Genomic DNA, 25,827 nt, shown 5'->3' with positions numbered 1-25,827 from the left:
GACTGGAGGGACCATGGAGGTCCATGGAGGGAAGGTTTTTATTCTTTTATGGAGATTTTTGGGTAGCAAATCTTATCACTAAAAGCAAGAATGTAGCCTGGGTAATTTCTGGAACACTCTTTCAAACTGCATACATTGATTTGTTGCCCATTTTCAGCTAAGAGAGAGAGGACTACAAAAGGTTAAATTTCTCATATAAGATTAATTCAGCCATCTCTATGAGATGGTGGAAGCAGAATACCATTAGACTCTCTAATCTCATTTCTCTCATGCTGTCTTTCTTGGAGCCTGTCAAACAGTGTCCTGGCAGAAAGTCAGTTCTCTGCTTGCTAAACATCAGAGTCAGTCTCTTTCTGCATGTGCCAAGAGGGCTGTAATTTAGAAAATGTAACCTACCGTTTAAGGAAGGATGAAAAGGTACTAAATGCACCTTTCTTTGCATGTTAGATCCCAAATATTTTGAATCTAGTAAACATGTTATTCCTATATAATTTTATTTTCTATGTTATCGTAGAGTTATTTGCATGACATATTAGAACCAAACTTATTAAAACTGTTTACATTTTGTGGATCTCATGTGGTTTCATGAGTATTGCTTGGGTGCTAAATATACTAACTAATAAGATATGTGCCTTTTGAGTGTGCAACTGTGCATTCAGGATGAAAACGTAGTAACAATTTTGCCCTTGTTTTAATTGCTCTTCAACAACATGTGATTTTTGAAATCTGATGTAAGCCTTTTTTGGGGGTGGGTAGCTGCTGCTATGTAAAAAGCTGAAAATACTTGGACACTAGATTTTCTGTTAGTTCTGGTCTTTTTTCATATTGCCACATAAAAATCCTAAATTAAAGGGGGATAGGGGGTGGAGCCTACCAGGATTGTGAAGTTTCTTTCTCTTACTTAAAATATAGCATTAAATAATGCTGGTTATTTTTATGTTGCATATTTGGGACAAAGAGGCTCTCTTAAACGAAAGATAATTGCAAGATCCGGTTCAGCAGCTTTGTCCCTTGCCTCAAGTTTACTGCAGGGCTTCTCTCCTCTCTGGTTATACAGAAATGAAATTATAAACCACCAGTAGCCTTGGAAATTTCAATCGATTCCAAATGACTAAATATTTAATTCAATCATTGCCTATACTTCCAGGGATGACTCTGGCATTTGCTTTTTATTGAGGGCTCCATGAAAGCCAGGCTCTGCAATGGCTGCTGGGGACTGTGTCTGTTGCAAGGAGGCTCCCCTGCAGTGAGGAGCCGGGGCACTGCAAGTCTCTTCCATAGCAGCCCTTTTTGCAAATGGTAGTTGATTTTTGCAGAAGGTTTGTGGCCAGATCGCTATGTATAATACTGATGAAGCATTTTTGTTCCAGCTCTGTCTCGGAAGACCTAGGCTGTAGACGTGGGGATTTCAGTAGGAAACATTATGGATCTGTGGAGCTGGTAAGTTTATGCTGTCTGTTCAGTGGTAGTACATTGATTTAGATTAGAGACGATCGCCAAGCTCATCAGATCTTTTGTTGTATATTTACTGTTAGACCATGTGGGTACAGTGTAAGGATTGGATTGGAATAAATAACTACACAAAGGCTATGATAATTTGATCATCTTTATTTATTTGTTTTTATTGTTACATACTTTTAATCTTGTCTTCCAGTTTGTTAAAAATATGTTATGGCTTGGTATTTTTCTCTGTGTATATAATTAAATAAAACAATTTATGAATTAAGAAAAGTGGCATTTGACTTATATATGATCTTTTTCCTAAAAGTTTATAAATCTAGTTTTCAAGGTTTAAGTATTATTGAAATACATATTCTGATTTTCTGTATCTTTGCTTTCTGGGTATGTGGTAGGCGTTAGAATATTTATGAGAGCTATTTTTTCCTGTTAAAAGCATATTGTTGGACTAGATAAATAACTATTATAGATGATCAATATTTGGAATGAAAATATCTACATTTTCCTTAATGAGAGACATTGGGGTTTGTGCTATGATTTTTAAAGATTGTATGTTTTCATTTTAAAAGAGCCATAATGAAAGCATATAATAGTCTCAATATTTTTTAAAGATAGAATGTGATTTTTTTCCAATTACATGGAAATCTGAACAAATTTTCAGAAGAGAAATGTGCTCATAAAATTGTATTGATTATTATTTAACACTATTAATGATGTTGTCTACTATTTCTATTTATTAAAAATGAGTTGCTTGTATCTATTTGTGTAGTACCCAATTTTCCCCTATTAATATAAGCTGCATCCTTGCAGAGTTTAAGTAGTAGAAAAATTTATACCAGAGTTGTATACCAGTGGCGTTCTACTTGAACTCAAGCATATATTATAGACTTGACTGTACCTAGCCTGGAGCTGAAAATATAAAATTAGTAAAAGATTTGGTCCTTGTTCTTAAGGAGCTTACTCTCCTCTGGCTGGGCAGATAAGACACGTAAAATATGTGAAGAATGAATTTAGCCACATAAAAGATACCTCAGTTGATTCAGTCAACACCTGTTCTGTCTGTCACTGGTGACACCACACCACTTAGACCACCACCTCCCCCGAAGGAGCAGGTACATAGCTATAAGTCAGAGTAGGAATTGATACTGTGAAAAAGATGCATGTAGAGCACCACAGGGGTTCAGAGAAGGGAGAAAGCACCCATTCTGGCCAGGGATCTCAGAGACACACCATGGAAGACCTTGCGGAGAGCTATGGGATGTGGGTTAGTGGCAGAGAGGATAGACAGTGGGTATGAGCCAACAGCATGATTCCTGGCAATGCTATGTTCCAAGACAGTGAGCAAATGGTCCTGCCTAGCAAAGAGCTTTGTGATTACAAAGCAAGCAAGGTTTGGAATCAGGTAGGCCTAGGTTCCTATAGCAGGTCTATTACTTATCTTTGTGACCAATTAGGTTACTTCTCTGAACCTCAGTAATGCTGAAGAACATGTGCTCTGAAGTCATTCTTGTTTCATCATTCACTAATTGTATGATCTTGGACTTCCTTTGGCATCAGTTTTCTCATCTATAAAATGGGGATATTTCTATTATCTACCTTAGAGGGTTGTTATGAGGATTAAATGAGATCATGTACATAAAGTACTTAGCACATAAGCACAGTTTATGTTAACTAGCTGCAGACATAAAGACAAAATTCAGCAGCAAAAGTAGAGCCTTGACTGTCAGGTGAACACTTTGGACTTGGCCTAGTAAGTAATGTGGAACTCGTATAAACAGTGACGATACTACTTGAGAGAGATAACATGGGTGTGAAAGATGGACTCTTTAAAGATGTGGGGAAATCACAGAATATCAGAATGGAAAAGTACTTGAGAGCAGTGGTTCTCAAACTTGAGCAGACATCAGAACTCTCTGGAAGGCTGATTAAAACATAGATTGCTGGGCCCTAGTCCCAGAGTTTCAAATTCAGTAGATCCGAGGTTAACCTACAATTTGCAATTCTAACAAGTTCCCAGATTGATACTGATATTGCTGGTCCCAGGATCGCACGTTAAAAAGCTCTGCCCCAGAGGACCTCAGCTAGGTTATCAGTTATCCTCGGCCTGATGAGGTATCCAATCGACCAAACATTGTTCAATCCATTTGTTCACTGGGAAAAACATCCATTTGTTTTTCCTCTGGGGCCATGACTGTGTGTATGTGTATTTGTAGTTGACTTTTTAGAATATTATAAAATAAAATATAAATGTATTTTAAAATTCCATGTATAATCTTACCTTGCAGCAACTGTTTTCATCTCCTTTTGGTTCCTTCCAGTCCTTATAGCTACAAACTTCATTTTTACATTGTTATAATGAAATTTTATATTTAATTTTGCATTCCTCTTTTTCCATTTATACTGTATTTTCTAAATGTCTTCTCATATAGTCTTAAGAGTCATATTTTAATGGGTATATGATAGGCCAACAGAGTGATAAATGATTATCTGTGTAAATTTTGTAAAATTAGGTCATTCCTCATTTTCCCATATTAAAAATGACGTGCGCTGGTGGTTGGAAAGGTTGGGAAAAGTGAAATGAGCAGAGCTCCACTCTTGTTATCTGAGGATCTCTTGAAATTCTGACTGCAGTGTTTTAAAAGGAGAGTGATGTTTCCTCTCACTTCTGAACAACAGAGTATTATTAAATTATAAACCATTATGTGTCATAGGTTTATGAAAAAATGAGTTTGACTTTTCTTACGCCTGGTGTGATGAAAATTGTTGGGAACCCAATAAGTGTTGGGCGTCTTGGAACTCAGACTTTTCAGAAAGGCACCTAAGATTATATAAAATTGAAATGTTAGCATGAACTTCTCCTGACCTTGAACAAGTCACAAGTCTTGTGAAGAATGAAGCTCGGCCATTCGTATCAGTAATGAGAGAAGACTTAGGGCTTAGTTCTCTAGGTTTCCATCCTGCCTTAGTTTGGTGATGAGAAGGTGGAAACCCAGATCTTGACAGACTTGTGGGAGAGCTACTTAGCATTCTTTCAACACATATTTATTGAGGGTCGTCCATGTGTCAGGCACTGTGCAAGTCACTGAGAGTGAGGGGAGAGACGCAAAACCATTTTTCTGCTCTCATGGAGCCTTCGCTTTAGAAACCAGGAGCCTCACACTGTGTCCCCAGGCTGTGTTGTATCTGGATCTCAGCTGTGTCCCTGCCTTAACCAGGGATTGTTTCCTGAACAGAGATCTGTTCACTCTGGGTCAAGTATAAAGCAATTCACTGAAAGGATATGGGTGAATCTCACGGAAGGGAAGTGCAGCTGCGCCTCATGTGATGGAAAGGCAGCAAGCCACTATTTTCTTTCTCTCTGGTCCATATGCTTTCTTGTCTTTACATTTATCTGTGTCAGTATCATTCTCCTCTCTGCAGAACAGCTTCCTCTGATGGCACAGTTGCCTCTCTCCAGCTCACTTTTCCCAGCAGCCAAAGTGGTGTTTTCTTTTTTAGTTTATTTTTTATTGTGGTAAAACAGACACAACTAAACTTTTCCATTTTAACTATTTTTAAGTGTACAGTTCAGGGGGCACTAAATACATTTACTTTGGTGTACAACCATCACTGCTATGCACTTTCAGAATGTTTTCCGTCATCCCAAAATGAAACTCTTTATCAATTAAACACTGTATTCCTATTTGGCAGTTCCTCAAAAAGCTAAAAACAGAGGTTTCCAGCCCCAGGTAACCTCTATTCTACTTTCTGTCTCTGTGAATTTGCCTATTCTAGATACCTCCTGTAAGTGAAATCATGAAATATTTGTTCTTTTGTATCTGGTTTTATTTCTCTTAGCATAATGTTTTCAGGGTTCATCCATGTGATAGTGTGTATCAGAATTTCATTCCTTTTTATAGCTGAATAATATTCCATTGTATGGATACACCACATTTTGTTTATCCATTTATCTGTTTTGTTTGTTTGTTTGTGAGACAGGATCTCACCTTGTCACCCAGGCTGGGGTGCAGTGGCACAGTCATGGCTCACTGCAGCCTAGACCTCTTGGACTCAAGTAATCCTCCTTCCTCAGCCTCCCAAGTAGCTGGTATTACAGATGCATGCCACCACACCTGGCTAATTTTTTTTATTTTTAGTGGAGACAAGGTCTCTCTATGTTATCCAGGCTGGTCTTGAAATCCTGTACTCAAGCAAGCCTCCTGCCTTGGCCTCCCAAAGTGCTGGAATTACAGGCATGAGCCACCGCACCCAGCGTGTTTATTGATTCATCTGTTAATGAACACTTGAGTGGTTTCTACATTTTAGCTATTAAGATTAATGCTGCTATGATAATGGTGTACAGATACCTATTGGAATCCTGCTTTTGATTCTTTGGAGTATATTAACTAGGAATGGAATTGCTGGATCATAAGGTGATTCTGTTTTTAGCTTTTTGAGGAACTGCCAAACTTGTTTCCACCGTGGCTGTACCATTTTACATTTCCACCAGTAATGCACAAAGTTTCTAATTTCTCTACAATCTTGCCAACATCTGTTATTTTCCATTTTTAAAATAATAGTCATTGTAATAGTGCAAACTGGTTTCTCATTGTGGCTTTGATTTGCATTTCCCTAGTGATTAGTGATGTTGAGCATCTTTTCATGTGCTTACTGGCCATTTGTATATCTTCTTTGGAGTAATGACTATTCAAATTCTTTGTTCATTCTTGAATTGGGTTTTTGTGTTTTTGTTTTGTTTTGTTTTGTTTTGTTTTGCTGTCAATTTTTAGGAGTTATTTTTATATTCTGGTTATTTGTCCCTTATCGGATGATTTGCAAAAATTTTCTTCCATTCTGTGGCTTTTTTTTTTTTTTTTTACTCTGTTGACAGTGCCTTTGATGAAATAAAATTTATTATTTATTGTGTTGTCTATGCTTTTGGTGTTATATCCAAGAAATTATTGCCAAATTCAATGTCCAGGAGATTCTCCCCTATGTTTTCTTCTAAGACTTTTATGGTTTTAGCTGTTACATTTATGTCTTTGAGCCATTTTGAGTTCATTTTTTCTATGTGGTGTGAGGTAAGAGTCCAGCTACATTCTCATGCATCTGGACATCCAGCTTTCCCAGCACCACTGGTTGAAAAGAATGTCCTTTCCCTATTGAATGGCCTGGTACCCTTGTCAGAAATCAATTGACTATAGATGTGAGGGTTAGTTTCTGGGCTTCCCTTCTATCTCATTTGTCCATATGTCTGTCCTTATGACAGAATGATGTTTTAAAATGTTGACAGCACAATGTCTTTTCCTTCTTAAAATGTTTCTTCAGCTGTTCATTGTAATTCAAGGTCAGACCATGTACCAAGCCCTACAAGAACCTATGTGATCCTTACCCTGCCTTTCTCTTTCACCTTCTTTCATGCCGCTTCCTCACTGTGCCTCAAATGTCTGGCCTTTATCCTGGTCTCTAGAACATGCTGAGCTCTTTCCTATCCCAGGATCCCTGTACTTACTAGTCATTCTTACTGATGGAGTCTTGGGGCTTCTCACGGCTGATCTCAGCTTAAATACCATCTTCTCAGAGGGGCCTCCCCTGACCATCCCATGAACATTAGTTCCCTTCTCTGCTATTCTCTAACTCAACATCCTATTTGTTTTCTTAGCAGTGCTTATCACAATCCATATTCATTTCATTTACCACTTACTACTCTGTCTTCTTCATTGTTTTATTTCTAGAACCTGGCACAGGGCCTGGCACATACTATGTTCTTATACATTTTTTTTATTACTGAAGTGATTTCTGCCCCACCCCGCCCCCCGCCCAGTCCCCATGGTTTACATGGGTTACAGCTCTATTGGCCACTGTGGTCTCTTCATTCTTGGATCCTAATTTCAAATTCCAAATAGAATACTATGGATTGTTTCCTCTTTGTTCAGTTATCTATCCCTGATTCAAACACTTGTGCTCAGGGTAGTGGGGTCATGGACTATAAACATGGCTTTTGAGGCCCATTCCCTCAGCAATGCTTGTGGACAGGGCAGATTTTCTCTGGAGATGACATAGACAAGTCAGTTTCAAAGAAAAGCATGAACTGAGCTGCAACTCCCAAATGTGTTCATTAACATTCCTTCATATAGCGATAATTTAAAAGCTCAAACTAAAGGCACTTAGTGAAAATTTCTTCCTCTGCTGATGGACTCCCTTATCTCTGAACTTTTTTAAATACCATAAATAAAGGTATAGATTATGAACTCCCTAAAAAATAGGAATAATGTTTATTTGCCACTGTATCTCTAGAACCAAGCACAATGCTTAGCATTAGCTACTTAGTTACTATTGATTGAATGAGTGAATGATCCAGTTTGATTGAAATTAGAGAGTGGCCTAACTCATCAAAAGTAAATAAAGGAAAGAGAAAACAAGACTCTTTGATTCCCCCCTCAACCAATATACTTAGACTCATTAGCTCGCAGTGCATTTCATCTAAAGCGTATGCCATTTTTCTTCCTGATGAATTGCAAGTCTTGTCTCTCATGGCGGCATTCTGGGCAATACACAGCTATCACACCATCAACCATTCTTCATCACTTTATATTGAAATCTGTCAGAAAAAGCACAAGATTGTTTGTAGCTTTTATTGATCCTTTTTTTGGCCTTTAAACTGGATGGCTAGGAAATTGATACAGTATCAATGATAAATGGTATCGGCAGGATATAGACCTCTCCCCTCCCCAGCCCAGCTGCTGACTCTCATAAAACCCCGTATCTTAATACTTCTGGGTAAGTAATGATCTGCTGGTGATTTCAAGTCAGGATAAAACAGGGTAGTATATTGTCCATTCCTTTTTAAGCTTGTTTCTTAATGACTCAAACCTGCATTTAGATGAACTGCATGCATGCTCCCCTGCTATATAGGAAATAAATATATCAGTGCTTCTCTATACAGATAGCGTGATTTCATTGTCATTAACTCAGGGTAGCCTCAAAAGGTATCTGGCTATACTGTCTAATAACTACCAAAAGAACGGTTGATGATGAACTTGCTTGGCATCTGCAGATTTTAACATTTGAGGTTTTGACTGAGGACTCTTGGAGTCTGATATGTAGTAAATTGTATTTTTGTTCAGGCATGGATTGGAATTATACCTGTGGGACTGTTGTACAGAAAGACGATGCTTTGCTAATGAGTGATTTAACTGCCTGTCCAGCATCCCTAACACAACTCAGTTTTGTGCTCTACTCGAGGTTAAGTAGGGTTTTTGCTTTCAAAGGCATTTTATGGGAGAAATTATATTCTATCTAGTATTACCAAACTGAGAGATTAGTGAGGGTACCAGCATATTTCCCTCAGGAACATCAAAATATCAAGACTTCAGCATTCTATAGCTAAAATCATAATTTTGACAGATGTTCTTTAAAATTTATCTGGTTTGTATCTGTGTCTGACATAGCAGGTCAACCCTTGTGTGTGTGTGTGTGTGTGTGTGTGTGTGTGTGTGAGAGAGAGAGAGAGAGAGAGAGAGAGAGAGAGAGAGAGAGAGAGAAGGAGTCTTCTTGCTCTGTCCCCTAGGCTGGAGTACAGTGGCTCGATCTCGGCTCACTGCAACCTCCGCCTCCCAGGTTCAAGTGATTCTCCTGCGTCAGCCTCCTGAGTAGCTGGGACTAAAGGCACACACCACCACACTTGGCTAATTTTTGTAGTTTTAGTAGAGACAGGTTTCACCATGTTGGCCAGGACGGTCTTGATCTCCTGACCTTGTGATCCACCTGCCTTGGCCTCCCAGTCAACTCTGTGGATATCTCCAGATACAACATATATCTTAGAACATTCACCCACAAGTTACCATGTTTTAAATGTATGGCTGGTGCTTTTTTGATATTTTTACTGCCCCTGTTGGTGATTGGTAGTGCTCACTTTTAAACTTTTTCAGGCCAAAATTATTGTAACCGTTTTCTGATGATGTAGAATTTTGAGACCTTAATCGTTACTTTTTATACATTAGAATGGAATCAGAAATCTTATATTCTGGTTATTATTTTATTATTTTTATTATTCGTTTTAACATTTTATTCAACGCTTACCATGTACCAGTCTCTGTTGAATACTTTAGATGTATTTATTTATTTAATCCCCACAAAAAACCATATGAGGTAGGCATTATTTGATTAGGCCACACACTGTGGATGCTCAGAAGACATTTGTGAATATTAAATGGATTCCCATTTAACTGATGATATCAGAGCGGTCCCACAGCTAGGAAGGAGCAGGAGTGACATTTAACCCCAGGTCTGTCTGCCTCCAAGAGCCCCTGCGCTTAATCTCTTCGCCTGCAAGCCCATGCTCTTAAAGCCCTGCTGTGTGTAGAGTGTTTCCTAAGAAAATTAGGTTGATCGTTAGAACAAATACCGCTGTCCTTAATCAAAAGCATAAAGTAGCTCTGCTTTAGGTTTCCATTCCAACATACAATTTCAAACTGTTTTTTGTCCAAATCTTAACAAAACCTTGCTGTTAAGAATGTCCATAAGGAGTTATCCAAAGATACGCCCATGCCTTAAATGGTTTAAATTTAATTCCTAGATCAAGCCCAACCATAAGTTAGCCACAAACACTCAGCCTAGCTTTGTTGGCCCCTCTCAGACTTGCTTTTCTTGACTTGTACCATGGCATTATGCCTTTAACCTGCATTGATGGACAGAGTGGGAAGCAGCCAGACAGATTTTGGTGGTGTGTTGCTTGTAGGATGCTGCTAAGAATTTTATGGTTGTCATATACAGAGTCTCCTTTAAAAAGACCTATGAGAAAAAATTTTTCTCAGGACCAAAAAGTGCCATGCTTCTCCTGAGAAGCTGGTTTGTTGTTAACCTTGTAAGCATTGGGAATCCTGTAAATGAAAGGGCTTTTCCTCTTTGCATTGGCTCCTAGGAAGCTCAGAACTCCATTTGTGGCTTACCTCTAACAGTCTTAAAGGACTTTATAACATACATCCTCATCCCATTCTTTTGTTTTCAGTTTATTTACCTACACTTGAGTTTTCCTTGTTCTGAGTGTGCTCAGTGTCTCATTTTATCCTTTAAGTAAGATACATGTAAGTAAGCTGCTTTTAAATCCTTTCTAAAAAATAAAGTAGAGCATAAACATGAAAGTATTTCTGTATCTAGCCCTTAACAGCATAATCCTTCTGTCCTCCATTGACAGAATTTTGGTTTGTAGAATAGCTTTGACGCTTGTCTCCTCCCTACCCTACTTTTTGATACAGTATGATTTTATGACCTATTTTTCTAGGATCAACAAAACTTGGGGAGAATTAACACCACCTGACCAGCCATTTGGTGACCATCTTGAGCTCCGAGTGCTGTGTTAATGACATGCATAGCTGGGGCACAAACTGTAACAAATCCACCAGCTGAACACATGCTGTAATAAGAATACCAGACAACTTCTCCAAATTTTCCCAGCCAAAATCAACCTTGGGAAGAGCCACCTCAGTGATACCAGACATCAGCATGCTCTCCAGTTTCAAAACCAGAGTTACAGGCACCCCACTCCCTCCTTTCTGAGTCCTGACTTCCTCATGCTCTCCCTAGAGGCCACAGGAGTCTCCCATTCCTGTGCCACTCAAGGCTCTCCTCCTCAGGGCAAGTCTCTCTGCACCTCCGTGCTGCTCTCCTGCAGCCACCTTGGCTCGGCTCACAATCTGAGGCTCCTCAGCCTTATGCTGGTATCCTGGGAGTCTCTGTTCTTTGACTCCAGTAGTCTTCAACTGATGGGATATGGTCCCCTGATGTACATAAAAACACTTCCAAATTTTGATCAATGTATAATAGTTTATTTTTCATATAACCAGAAATACAAACTGTGAACACACCACTTACCTGGTTAACTCTTCAGCAAAGGAAATTGAGTGGAGCAGTTTTCTACCTTGATTGTGGTTTCATACACTCAGGAGGCAAAATTCACTTACGTTTCTAAACACGCAGACTTTCTTGGTGTCTGGTAACAGCCGTTGCCTTGCACACCTTACTTGTACCGGATCATTCTCTGCCCTGCATCATGGCTTGTCATGTGCCCGCCTCAACTTTCAGATAAGCAAGACCAGGCTCAGCAATAGGCATCATCTGTTGTAACAGGAATAAATTTTAAACTTGATTAAAATATAGAATGTAATATACCTTTATGTACTGCTCTTAGCAATAGAATATATTTTCTTTTCTCAAAGTTGCTTTTTTCAGAACCTATGTTTTCTTCTGAACTTATGCAGGCCTTCCCTCAAAATTGTAGTGTTCATGTGTCATGAACATGCGTAGAGTTTGAAAACCACTCTTTTACCTCTTTGGGGCTGTTGAAGAGGAATTTGGTGTTTTTGCCAACCTTTCCCCACATGGGCTGTGGACTTTAAGAGCTCTCCTTGTGGCCAGGCGCGGTGGCTCACGCCTGTAATCCCAGCACTTTGAGAGGCCGAGGCGGGCAGATCATGAGGTCAGGAGATCGAGACCATCCTGGCTAACACAGTAAAACCCCGTCTCTACTAAAAATACAAAAATTAGCCAGGCACGGTGGCGCGCGCCTGTCGTCCCAGCTACTCAGGAGGCTGAGGTGGGAGAATCACTTGAACCCGGGAGGCAGAGATTGCAGTGAGCTGAGATCTCACCACTGCACTTCAGGCTGGACGACAGAGCAGACTCACTCTCAAAAAAAAAAAAAAAGCTCTCTTATTTTAGGCCCTCAGAGGAAAGTCTAGCCTATTTAACTTATTAACTGCCCCTTGGCAGGCAACTTGGAACAAGTTTCCCTGGGGTGCAGGATCCAAGATAATTTGAGGCTTCATCAACCTCTCTCTTGGTGCCCTTAAGATGGAACCCTTGTCTTTCAGCTTTCTCCTGTCTCAGGGCAAGTTTCTGTTTTCTTAGGGCACATATCCATTCCACAGGTTAGAACAGCTTTTGGCCCTGTTTGTTAAAGAGGGGAACATCCGTGGGTTCTGAAATTTGCTTCCCTTTTATTTCACTAATCAAATTTAGGGAAAGTCATGCAAAAAAATCCAGCGTAGCTTGCCACGATTGGCTTACCATAAATGGCTGGCTCGTGGTGTCACACTGCCACTGTTAGTTGAGCTATAAGCAATATTTTTATGTTGAACATTTTACCCATGTAATTAAAGCAGTTACTTTGGGTTCTTTTATGTGTAAGAAAAGGATTGTATGCTTTTTGGCCTCAACTTTTTAATTGGTCTATTGTAGTTATCATAGTGTTGCAGTCTTTTAAAATATAATCTCAAACTGTGTGTGCATAATAGATGTGAAGGCCTTTTAATTACTTTGGGAGTACATTTCGGCCATTCTCTAAATTCTCTTTTTGCTCCTCATAATGGTTCCACAGTTTCCCTTCTTACTTTCTCCGTTTGATGCTTCCCTTCCTTGCACTCCACTGAAACTGCTCTTGCCAAGGTCACCAGAGATCTCCTTGCTACCACATCCAGTTGGCATTCCTCAACTCTGCCTTTTTTTTTTTTTTTTTTTTTAACACTTTGAATTGATTGATTGATTGTATAGATGGGGTCTCACTATGTTATCCAGGCTAATATCGGACTCCTGGCCTCAAGTGATCCTCCCACCTTAGCCTCCCAAGGCGATGCTGGGATTGCAGGTCAGTCTTTATCTTACGTGACAACTCTGTAGGCTTGTTAACTTTCTCCTCTCTTGACATCTCCATACTGTCGGGTTTTCCTCCTGCCTCCCTTCTTTACCTTCTCAGCATTTTTTTTTTTTTTTTTTTTTTTGGATCCCTTCTTTTCTGCCTGGCCCTTAAATGTTGGTGCTCTTCCAGGTTCTGCCTCAGGCACTGTTCTTACTCTACAAACTCTTTCTGGGTAATCTTTCCCTGTCTTAAAACTGGTGCCTCCCAGATCCATATATTGAGTCCAGATTTCTATCCACAGATTTCTATGCATGGGCCCATTTGCCTAAATGCCCACTGGCAATCTCTCGTGGGATGACCCACAGGCGACTAAACTGCAACATGCCCCACGCTGAACTCACCCTGTCTCTCTTGTGCCCAACCGCTGAGTGAATGGCCCCATCTTCCTTTCAGTTGCTGATTCCAGAAACCAGGAAATCACACAGAGCCATGTTCTGGTCTCTTACCAAATCCCATTGGTTCTATTCTATATTCTCAATGGATTTCACGGCCAGTTGCTCTTTATTCACGTCACTGTGTACGTGACAGTGTTGGACAGTGTTGGACAGCCTTTTGAGTGCTTTGCATGTGTAAACTACATTTCACAATGACCTAATGAGGTGGGAGTACTGTTATCATCCCCATCTTACAGATGAGTTCACTGAGATTCAGAGAGGTGAATTAACTTGTCCAAGGTCACACAACTGGTAAGTTGTAGGGGGTGTCCCCCAACCCCCATCCACAATAGGCTGTATTTGCTTGAAAGATCCATGATCTTGCTGCTGTTACAGGCCGCTCCAGTGCCCCTCAAACTTGATTATGCATAAAAATCACTTGAGCAGTTTGTTTAAAACCCATGTTCTGATTTGGCATATCTGGAGTGGGCTCAGTAGTGTGCATTTTTTACAAGCTTACATTTTAAAAGTGACTTTTAATTCCTTATGTGTTTCTTATTTAGACTCTTGAAGAAATACAAGTAAGAAAAGAACAGGGATGTTTGCTTCTATGTAGACCTTCTTTTCTGTGACATTGGTATCTTTTCCTCTTTCCCTGAGCTTCTGGCACTTTCTCTTGCTCTCCCTGACTTCTCAAAAATTCAATTTAACAAATTCTTGATAAGATTACATCTAGTTTGTCCATGTCCTCAGATGTAATTAACCTAATCCTGGGAGCTTTGATTTCCTTAATGCTGTAAAGAGTACTTTCCCTAATGTACAGCTCTGGCAACGTCATCTTTATGCATTCAGACAAACAAATTCCTGCTGTAATAACAACAGCAAACCTTCAGCATCTCTTTTTTGCTTATGAAATAAAGTAGGCAGTCTTTAGCTTGACATTCAAGGCTTTCTGAAGTCTTGCTCCAACCTATTTCTGAGCCTTACTTAACTCGTGTGGCCCATGATCCAGCAAACGGACCTTTACCCAACATTGCCCAGGCCTGAGACTTCCTTACACCTTTTCATCATTCTAGAATGCCCTCTTAAAATATGCCTCTGTTGAGTCTCATTTTTCCATGCAGCCTTATCTGATTCCCCTATGGGAAAGTCATCTTTCACTGTATAGAACCCTACAATTGTTTGCATTTCTCTATGGTACCTGCCATATTTTACATTGTCATTATTTGTGGGCATTTCTTACCTGTCCTAGTAGGCAGAGATTATGGTGCTTTTCTTATTGTATCCCCAGCAGTACTTAGCTCATTGCCAGACATCCACAAATCAGCCAGAAGATCAGCTTTGCCAAAAATCTATCTAATAAATTCTTTTTTTCTTGAATTTTTTGTGTTACTTCATAGTACTTGTGTGTGTATGTGCATGTGATGCTGATATACTTTTTAATATATTTTTCTGATTATGAAAGGAATACATAGTCATTATAGAAAATTTGAAATATACTGAAAAGTACAGAGAAGAAAATTAAATTCATATGTAATCCTACAAATAATCACTATTAACATTTAGTACACATTGATTTAGTAATTAAATTTGTATACAAAATGGGTTTATGTATTTTACTGGGCTTCTTTACTTAAAAACAAAGTAATAGTCTTTTTAGGCATAAAGTTGTCTTCAGTAAATGACTTCATCTCCCTATATCCAAATCTCTTTTTTCTTCTTCATATGTAATTGCATTGGCTATGACCTCCAAAGCAATCATAAATAGCAATGGTTGCAGGTGTCCTTGTCCTGGAGTTTCAGGTAAGTTTTTAAGGCTGTACATGAGGGTATCTTTTCTTAATCATTACATATCTGAGCATGTCTCTGATTCATAGCTTTCACAAAAACAACTTTACCTGCTTTTAAGTGTCTGGTCATCACCTTTTTCCTTTAAAACTTCACAAATTTTGAACTGTTATTGTGTTCGTTTCCTAGGCCTGCTGTAAGAGTTTATCACAAACTGGTGGCTGGGTCACTTAAGACAACCAAATTCTATTCTCTTACAGTTCTGGAGGCTAGAAGTTCAAAATGAAGATGTAGCAGGGCCATCTTCCCTCTGAGGGCCCTGGGGAAGAATCCTTCCTTGCCCCTTCTAGTTTCTGGGGTTGCAGCAGTCCTTAGCCCCCTTTGGCTTGTAACTGCATCACTCCAGTCTCTGCCTCCGTTATCATATCACCTTCTCTCTGTGTCTCTGTATCTGAATGACCCTCTCTTTTTCTCTTATAAAGACATCAGTCATGGATTTAAGTCCTACTGGAATCCGGTAGGACCTTATATCAACAAATTACATCTGCAGAGTCCCCATTTGCAAATAAGGTCATATTCTGAGGTTCCAGGTGGACCTAAATTTGGTGGGGACACATCAACCAGTACAGTTACCTTTTGCCCTTTAGTGTTCTGAAGAGAAATCTCAGCCAGTTCCAATTCAATTTCAGAAAGAAATGTTTCAGAAAGTTTCACATGACCTTTCCTGGCTGGGTTTTTCTTACATTTTTTTTTCTTCTCATCTTTCATTTTTTACATGTTTCCCATGATTTCTCCATACCTTTCTGTTTTCATTAATTTTCCTTAAAACATTGCACCTCTGGGATTCTTAGACCCAGTCCTTTAATCAAAGATGAATGTTTTCTTCCATTGTATATTTGATTATTGCTTATTTTTTCCCCTAAAACAGTAAAGACCTTTTTCTCTGTCCTCCGTGACTGTCTTTTCGTTCTTTTTATTTTCACTTTGTTTTGTTCCTTTCCATTCTATAATCAGCATCTAAAATGATGGAGATATTACTGTTTTAGTTCCCTCAAATTAACATTTTGTTTTCCTCCTCCAGTGAAGATTTTAATCCTACATTTGCATTTTTTCGTCCTCTTTTATCTCACCCACTTGCACAAGGTTTCTACACTATTGCAAAGAGCTCATGTCTTCTGTCTCCCTGAGGACAGCAATGGCTATTCTAAAATTTTATTTTGGTTTCATAGTAAAGATGGTTAGAGCTATGCTTCCCTCTTTTAGTTTTCAGGATTATGTGTAGCATTTTTTCATAGCCCCCATTTTTTTTGTTTGTTTTCATTTTTGTTTTAATTCAAACAAAAACAAAGAGCTATTCAGACCTTCTGTTTTTCAACATTCAGAATGTATAACTGGCTCTCAGCTGTCATTGTTCATTTGGGACTGTAGCTTCTCTGAGCTAAACAACTGGATGGCTGGAGATTATACAAAGTTCCTTGATCAGTTTCCAGGGTCTAGTTGGTGTTTATCTTATAAGCCTCTGCTGGAGTGAGATAGGATGTTCTCCTATGCTTGGCTTTTTGCTGCTCTGAACCAGTGGCTCTAGAATTTATACATGACAGGAGCTTAGGAACTACCGATAGCAGTCTGGTTGAAAGAGGCGTATTGAAGTAATGTTTGCTTAGCTCTTTACATAAGCTTGATAAAATGCCAGCTATCTAGATAAAAAAAAACAGAATGTAGATTGTGAAGAGGTTAAATGTCCCTCAGCCCCTTGGCATGTTGGGGAAACTGAACTCCCCAGGATGCTCTGCCCTCAGGACTCTCCACGTCTCGCTCCCTGCCTGGGACACTTGGTTTATGAGAACTGCATTCTCTAATATGGACTCGCTCTCCCTCCCTCCTTCTTGCCCAGTGTTTCCTTGTTGTGAAAAAGAGGTGCTTGTACGAGTGAGGCTACCTCAAAATGCAGTGCCCATGCAGTAAAAACATGATTCCTAGTGTTTTATTCTTACTCTTCTGAAAGACCCAGTGTCTCTTAGCTAAAATGAGATGGTGTGGGGAAGATTAAAGTGCCTTCCAACCTTCCATAATTATCACAGATTTGTTCTGTTCCAGGCAACAAAGCCAGTCACCAAATATGTTTCTTGATTCTTCTCCATTGGCCATATAGTAAATAGAAAATATCCTGATATTTTGGACATAGGATTGCCAATCATTCCTTCTTAACATTCAAAGGAGTTGTCATAATTTGTGGTGAATTTTCACAAGTCTTTTACTGGGAAGTGGAGTATCAGGGACTACTATTCAGATATGATTTTAATTAGAAAGCCAAGACAGGTATATTTTGAGCTGGAAAGCTACATGACAGTGCTCATCCTGAATTGCTTCACGTTTCTCAGTAAAATAGCAGAAACATCGTCTGTTAGGAGAACGGGTGTTTCTGCAGTGGAAACCTGTGACAGATAAGGTGGAGGATGTGATGTGATGGGAAGTAAAAAAATAATGGATCAAAAGATTGGATGGTGGTGAGGATCTAGCCGTAGTCATATAGCATGAGCATGTTGTAGGCCTGGTCAGATGGGAACTCTTCTTTGAACACAGAAGAAGAGTGAGAGTTCAGTTGGCAGGGGGTGAGCGAGTGACCTGACTTGGTGGCATGAGCAGGAATGAGCAGCATGCAAGATCTGTGGGGTGGTAAGTGCAGCCTGATTAACCACAGATTCCCGGATAGAACCCGTGCCAAAAAGAGCCCAAGTAGGTTATGAGGTAGGTCCTGTGATGCCACAGCTGTGCCAGTGGGAAGGAGAGGATACTGTTGGAGTTAGGAGTGGGTGGCAAAGCCATGGAGTTGGGAGGTATTCGATTGGAAAAGGCAGAAGAACATGACTCAAGTTGTCAGATCAATCATAGTGATGGGTGTTGAGTTTGCTGAGGACAGGGGCCAGGGACAAGGATGACAAAAAAAGTCTGAGTCCAGATCCAGGGCCTTGGTGGCTCTCCAGCCACCGTTTATCCTTCTGGCCGGGGGAATCTGCTTACCAACCTGGTTGGTTCTATATGCACCTTGGTGCTCTCAGCACCCCAGCTGCGCAGCTGCCCAGTCACCCAGATCTTCTCCCTGTCCCCCGGCACAGGCAGAATAGGATCAAGGTGAAGAGTGGGAGGAGGAGGAAAAAAACCACCCCTTCTCCCTACTCTGGTCCCCACACTGGCTCCTTCTCCCTTGCCTTTCCCTGCAGGCACGGATGTGGACTAAAAGAGACCAGGAGACAGGCCCCAGGGTAGCACTCAGCAGTGAGAGGATGGCTCATTCTACCCACGTTTTTGTCTTTTCTCACCCCCTCTTTTTGATGCAGACATTTAAACTTTCCTTTCTTCCTTTCTGAATAGTAGTACTTTCTAAACCAGGAATGTGTCTGTGTCTGTGTCTGTCTGTAATTTGCATGTGCAGGGTCAAATGGATCTGCCTTCTTGACCAGTATTTGCAGTTTAAATAAACCTGCTTATGTTGGAAATCATTTCTCAAAGGTCGTCTACATCTTCCAGAATAAATTGCATTATAGCAATGCAACCTTCCCCAGTTCCCCCAGGCAGAGTTGGTATCTCCAGTGTCTGTCCCCTGTTCTTTTGTCTGTTGTTATAGCATTTAACCAGGTTGTATTGTGATTTATCTGATTATATGTATGTGTGTTTCTCACTCCCTCTAGGATTTGCAGTCCTCTAGGGCAGGGATCATGTTGGATTTATCTTTGTCCGGCAGTTAGTACAGGCCCTGAAAAAAATAGTTGCAGTAATGTTTGCTAGATGGACAAATATTTAAACAGATCTTCCAAGAGTTTAAATGTAGCATTAAAGTGGCTTAATCATGCTAATCAAAGCATTTTATATTAATCACTATCATATTACTACAATATATATTATAGCATCATAACATTTATTGAGCACTTATTATGTCCAAGTACTATTCTAGGCTAATTATATATTTTACATTATTAAATCCTCACCACAAGCCTAGAAGTAGGTACAGTCACTGTCCCCACTTTAGACATAAGGAAACTAAAATTTAGAGAGGAAAAATTAAGTGATTTTCCCAAGGTCACACGGCTAACAAGTATGGAACTGATATTTGAACCTGATCAGTTGAACCCCAAAACCCATACTCATAACCACTCATTTTAAAGAAAGGGGATCTAGGAGAAAATATTACATATTATGCTTAAAGGTGTACTTTACATAACCTTTTTTAGTTTTTTTTCTAAGTAAAAATAATGTTCCTGTGATTTATATACCTGAATGCCGAGTATACAGTGCATACTGAACAGAGATCATAGGGAATCCCAGCACTGATTTAGAACGGAAACAAGCACCAGCCCAATGAAACAAAGCAGTGAAATAGACAAGGAAGTGCTTTTTGTTTTTGAAAAATTACGTATTTGTATTAATCTAAGAAAGATCCTCATTTAATAATAATTGCTTACAATTTGAAACTAATAATGTTTTTATTTATAGTTAATGAGTAACATTTTATGCCTTCTATTTTTAAAAAAATTAATTTGTTAAATTCTGCAAACAAGTATTCTTGCTTGGATCTTATTTTTTTTCCTGAGATAAAACATCTAATATATTGAACACTGTTCAGTGTTAAATGAAACAGTTAGTTTTGCTAACTGTTAGACCAAGATTAGACCAAGGCCTGTACTCAGGATGTTAAGTCACATGAATTTTCACTGTTTAACTAACTGAATGGCAAACCAATTTGATTCTGGTCACCCAGAGCTGCATCAATGTCCAGCATGTCACAACCCTGTCAAATAGAACTTTCTGGAATTATGGAAATATTTTTATCTGTGCTGTCCAGTGTAGTAGTCACACATAGCCACTGAGCACTTGAAATGTGACTAGTGCACTCAGGAACTGAATGTTTTCTATTTTAATTAAAATTAAATCTAGGCTGGGCACAGTGGCTCACGCCTGTAATCCCAGCACTTTGGGAGACCTTAGCAGGAGGATCACTTGAGACTAAGAGTTCGAGACTAGTCTGGCCAGCATAGCGAGACCATGTCTTTACGAAAAATAAAAAAGTAGTCAGGCGTGGTGGCATGTGCCTGTGGTCCCAGCTACTTGGGAGGCTGAGACAGGAAGATTGCTTGAGCCCAGGAGGTCAAAGCTGCAGCGAGCCATAATTGTGCCACTACAGCCCAGCTTGGGAGACAGAGCAAGACCCTGTCTCAAAAAATAAAAAATAAAATTTAATTTAATTTAAACAAGGCTGGCGGCCACAGTATTGGACAGTGCAAGAACTCAGAAGGAATCACTCACAGTCTGGCAGATCCTAGCCGAATGATCATTTAATTTTGTTTTTTTGTTTTTTGTGTTTTTTTCCTTTTTCTCCCTCCTGGGCACGGTCTTCCACAGAATCTGATTATTTGGTATATGACCATAGCAGAGATGAAAGACCAAATAAAGTTAAAAAAAATCCTGTCCTCTTTTCTTAGCATTAGTGATGTTACACATATATGTTAATACCCTTTTCCTAAATGGATCCGTCAAAATGAATGCAAAAGATCTGGTGCCTCTTCTCAAAGGAAACTGCCCCACTTTTCTGTGACTCTGTGGCTCTCATGTGGCTCTCGCGTAGCTCTGGTGTGGGGCATCAGATCCTTCACCTCCTCAGAAGCCAGGGCTGCCTTTGTGGGGCAGTATTCTGACAAGATCTTCAGTTTTGCAACTAGCTTTTGGTCTACTCAGATTTCTTTCTTAAAATAATTTTCATTGTGTCTGTTTTCCTGGAAAATTTTCCATTTCATTGAACTTATTGATGATATTGGCATAGTTTCATATAGCATTCTCTTAATCTTTTAGAAATCTCTTTCTTCTTAGTGGTTCTGTTTTCTTTATTATCACTATACGTATTTGTCTTTATTCTTTGCTTTTTAAAATCAGACTTGCCTTGGAATATCTTGGATATGTTAGTCAATTATACTATCTTTCTAATTTTGTAATTTCTGCTCGGATCTTTTATTGATTCCTTTCTCCTGCTTTCCCTGGGTTTATTTCATTGTTCTTTTTTTTATCTTCAAGTGGTTAATGCTTAGTTCATTGTTTTTATCCTTTTTTGTTTAATAATAAAAGCATTGAAAATGTGAATTTTTCTGTAAATATAGCACCTATCACATTATCTGTTTTGATATGTACTATTTTTATTGTTGTTCATGTCTGAATAGTATCTAATTTCACTATTCCTATTTGACTCAAGAATTTATATATGCATATATTTAAAGAGATGGGATCTCACTGTGTTGCCCAGGCTGGAGTACAGTTGCTGTTGATAGGTGTGATCATGCACACTATATCACTGAACTCCTGGTCTCAAGCGATCCTGCTTCAGCCTCCCAAGTAGCTGGGACAATAGGCACAATAGGCTGAGATGTATATTTTCTGATTTTCAGTTTTTAAAATCCTTTTGATAACTAATTTCTTATTCAACTGCATTGTGCTAAAAATGACCTGTACAGTTTTATAGAATATTTATAAGTTTTTTATGTTATATTGTCCTGTGGACCTTTTTCTTGCTTTTCTGGGCCGGATGTGATGGCTCATGCCTCGGCACTTTTGGAGACCAAGGCAGGCGCATCACCTGAGGTCGGGAGTTTGAGACCAGCCTGACCAACGTGGAGAAACCCCATCTCTACTAAAAATACAAAATTAGCTGGACGTGGTGGTGCATGCCTGTAATCCCAGCTACTCGGGAGGCAGAGGTTGCAGTGAGTCGAGATCACGCCATTCCACTGGCAACAAGAGTGAAACTCACTTTTCTTTCTTTACAATATTAGGTTGGTTTTTTTTAAGTTAACTAGATATTTTTAAAGGTGTGTATTCTCTGTTTGTACCTTGATACAGTCAGTATATGTCTATTAAATCATGTTTATTAAATTTATTATTTGATTCCTCTATAAATACTTACAAGTTTTTGCCTTGACCTATCAGAGAGAAAGGTACTAAAATTTCTCATTACAACTATAATTTTATAAACTCTTCTTTCTAGTTATAATAGTTTTCGTTTTATAATTATATGTTATTGATTTACATAAATGTTTATAGTTATATTTTGGAGATGGGAGGTTCTAATTATCCATATAAAATAACCTTTTTTATTTGATGTCTTTTTCTCCTAAGTTCTACTTTATGATTTTATTATTCCCTTACTTTCTTTTTGTCCCAATTTGCCTAGGATATTTTTTATTTTGCATTTGTTTTTCATGATTGCTTTATTGTATTTAATATATTTCATTTATGGTTACCAATCAAGTCTTTTTTGTTTTAGTAGGGAAATGTAACCAATTCGTATTTATTAAAACATCTGTGCTGTTCTGTTTACCTTTAGGAGGAGTTCCAGGCTCCTCTTTATCCACTTTCTCATTGTATCCCTCCCTCTCACTCCACCCTTCAGGAGTGCAGATCTGGATTGATCAGATTAGAAAACATCTTACTAATTACTAAACTCCTGGGTGGACAGAGCTCTATTTACAAAGGTCTGAGCACACAGGCAAAAGTCTCTTTTCTGGACCCTTCTCCCAGAAGAATAACAAAGGGCTGGATGCATTCCAGTGTGAGAGGAGACCTGAACAACTCCCTCCTCTTTGCTGGCTCTGGAGGGGTAAGATCTCGGACTGCCTTGCTGTCTTCTTTCTTTCCACACCATGTAGGCTGATCTGCCTTCACTAGTAGCTCTCCTTTAGTTTTGGTCTCACTCATTAGTAGAGAACCTTGCTAGAGGGGGTGGTTAGTGTAGGAGATAATTTGCTTATTCCTGTGTTCTGTTCTCTGCCCAAGGACCACTTTCATAACCCCCCAGTCCATTCTTTACACTTTCTCCCAGATATGTTCTCTGTTTTTCATAATCGTTTTCCTCTATTTATCTCAAACTGATATTCTTATTTACTCTTTAGGGGCATTTTCTTCTCAGTATCTAGTTTTTGGTTCACCACGGTCACTACATTTTGAAATTCAGTAATTACACTTTTCATCTGAAAGCTGATTATAGATTGTTCCATTTTTGTAGATCCAATATGCTCCCAAATTATTACATAATTAGAAATTTTCAAAAAATTCTTGTACTTTTTGTAGTAAATCTGTTTCATAGAACATTTTCTCTGATATTTCAGGTCACTTTTTACATTTTATATTATGAACTTATCATAGGATCAGTGATTATTCTCTTGATTCTTCCTCATTGGGGATATTAGTTGGCTTAGAATGTCACAATGCAGTAAAAAAAACAATACGTTTATTTCTCTCTCATATGCAGCCAGGAATTCTAAGTGGGTGGTGGGTCTGCACCACACATTCAGGCTCAAGAAAAATCTGCTGTCTTCAACATGAATTTCCAGGATCCCTCTGATCACTGGGGTTCTAGCCAGTGGAGAAGGAAAAAGTGCATAGAAGAGGTACCTCCCCTCTCCTAAAGGGCCTGGGTCCATAAATGTACCTAGGTGGGCTTTGGCCCACCTTTAAGTGGAGCTAATTCAGTCAAATGGCCACCTCTAGGGCAACGGAGTCTAGCTTTGTGTCCAGCTACGATTCTGCACTGTGACAAATGGCGAGAGTGGATTTTGATGGCAGCTGGAGCTCTGTACCATCTAAATGAATTGAGGGAGAGGGCTTCTAGGTTGTGCAGTTTTGACATTTAGATGGGTTCTGATAGAGATTGTGTCATTCCTGAGCCAAATCTTCTCCCAAAAAAAGAAAATGTAGATTTTTTATAGTTGTAATTGGCCAGATCAAAGGTTTGTGAAGATAATAGAAAGAAAATGGACAGAGACAGCTACCTGACAGTCAGCTTCTCTATTGTGTTAAAAAAATTTTTTTCCTGAAGTGTTAGTTTTTTCATTCCCTAGTTTGCTGGGGCACTTTCTCCTTTCACGGCAGCTGATGTTCTGGTCTTCATCAGGCTCCAGCCACCACAGCCCCCTCTGCTTTAGTTAGCAACCTGTGTGACCCAGCCGGGGTGGGGGGCACTGAGACTGCCACTCTGTGCTGGCCCTGAGTGTGACCAGTAGGATCTCCTGCCCACCTACTGCCCTCCCACCCACTTCCCCTCAGGCAGGTCCTGCCAGCATGAGCTCAGGGTGTTGGTGTGAACCTGCATGGTTTGATTAAGTTACTGCCCAACCGACTTTCCCCAGCCTGTGGTGCTTCCAGTTATCTGGCCTGCCCTTCACTTTGGCCTTTCCTTCATGATAGAGCTGGTAGAATTCCTTTGACATTTCTTGCATGATTAATGAACTTTCTCTGGTTTCCAGGGCCAGCATAGGTCTTACCCCTGTATATCTCTTTGGCCATTTGCAATATAAATTTGGCATTCATCTATTCACATATTTCTTATTTATGAATATTTAATGAGATGGATACTATGTCAGGTGGCGTGCTTAGCTCTGGAGATGCAGTGGTGAGAACAAATACATGTAGTTGCTGTCTTTTTGAAGTTTGCTGGAGAGCAGAGAGAGCGCCTGAGGAAAGACAGGTGTGAACCAAGTAATCACACAGAGAAATGTCAATCACAACTCTGCTGAGTGTCCCCAGAACTGACAACAGGGTCATCTTCCTAGGCAGTGGGTCAGGGAAGGTATATAGAAGGAGGGGGACTTTGGTGGAACTGAAGGATGAGTAGTAGGGTTTTTTAAGGGAAGGTGATAAAGGAGGGCCTTCCAAGCCAGGAAGTCCCAAGCATGTGTCCTCTGGTGGGAAGAAGTGGGGGTGCTGGAATAGAGGTGGGATTGTGGCACACAGTCATATTTGCAGTTTGCATAATCACCCGGGCTGCAGGCTTCTGTGTGAGGAGCTGCTTGGAGAGGAGCAGTGGTAGATGGGTGTCTAGACTCAGTAGGAGGTGGTTGTGGTCATCCAGGTGACAGATGATGGTGACTTGGTGACTTAAATGAAGATGGGAATGGGGATGGGGAAATGGTAAAGGTGATAGTCAAACCCATTAGCATGAGCTCTGTCTTTATGGATTTCATGAGTTCAAAGGGAGCTACATTTCTTTTTACCATCAAATCGTTAAATTTGTTCTTCCTTTTGTTCTTGAACTTTTTAAGCAAGACAAGCAGTATACTTCTTGTTCTAAACTCAACAAATGAAAAAGAGCATTACTGCATATGCCTGTGTCTAAAATATAGTGTTTTTATGGTGTTTAATTTATATTTTTATATGAATGAATGACTATCAGCTCTTCTCTCAAGCCTTTGACTCCTAGATGAGACTAGTTATAGTCAGGACTATCTCTAGCAACCTCTATTTTAGGGGTAACAAGTAAGGGGAGGGTGTGTCTCACGTCTCTATAGACCTATGTCAGACATTATTAATTGATCATAGTGCTCTTTTCTTGCCAAGTCCAGATGTCATCTCAGAATGCTTCTCCCAAAGCCCTTAAGGCAGCCTATGCCAATAGTACTCTACCTGAAATCTACTTGTTTTTCCCTCTATTTTAACGGTGAGTAGAAACCCACAAAGAAGCTGTTGATGCTGAATCCTCTATACTTCCCCTGTGAA

At 39.5% G+C, this 25,827-nt stretch overlaps 1 protein-coding gene across 32 annotated transcripts in view; it reads left to right on the top strand.

Annotated features, from left to right (window-relative positions):
• The window catches only part of GARNL3 (GTPase activating Rap/RanGAP domain like 3), a 171,981-nt gene that overhangs the window by 39,279 nt on the left and 106,875 nt on the right, over nt 1–25,827 (top strand). For 21 of the 32 annotated variants that reach the window (XR_012424391.1, XR_012424389.1, XR_012424386.1 and 18 more), the window contains one exon: nt 1,371–1,440. The exons of 7 other annotated variants lie outside the window; for them this stretch is intronic. Coding sequence is in view for 11 of the 25 variants with exons in the window: in XM_045372639.2 (XP_045228574.2) it covers nt 1,371–1,440 (70 nt within the window). In the remaining 14 variants the exon portion in view is untranslated. Of the gene's footprint in view, nt 1–316; nt 418–758; nt 803–992; nt 1,300–1,370; nt 1,441–25,827 lie in introns of those variants that run through there. 4 more of the 32 variants (XR_012424390.1, XM_065530044.1, XM_065530046.1 and 1 more) reach the window with 3 other exon arrangements.

This window comes from Macaca fascicularis, chromosome 15 (genome assembly GCF_037993035.2).
Source record: "Macaca fascicularis isolate 582-1 chromosome 15, T2T-MFA8v1.1".
Lineage (NCBI taxonomy): Eukaryota > Metazoa > Chordata > Mammalia > Primates > Cercopithecidae > Macaca > Macaca fascicularis.
The sequence above is the reverse complement of the archived record's forward strand: the minus strand, read 5'-3'. Positions and strand labels throughout refer to the sequence as shown.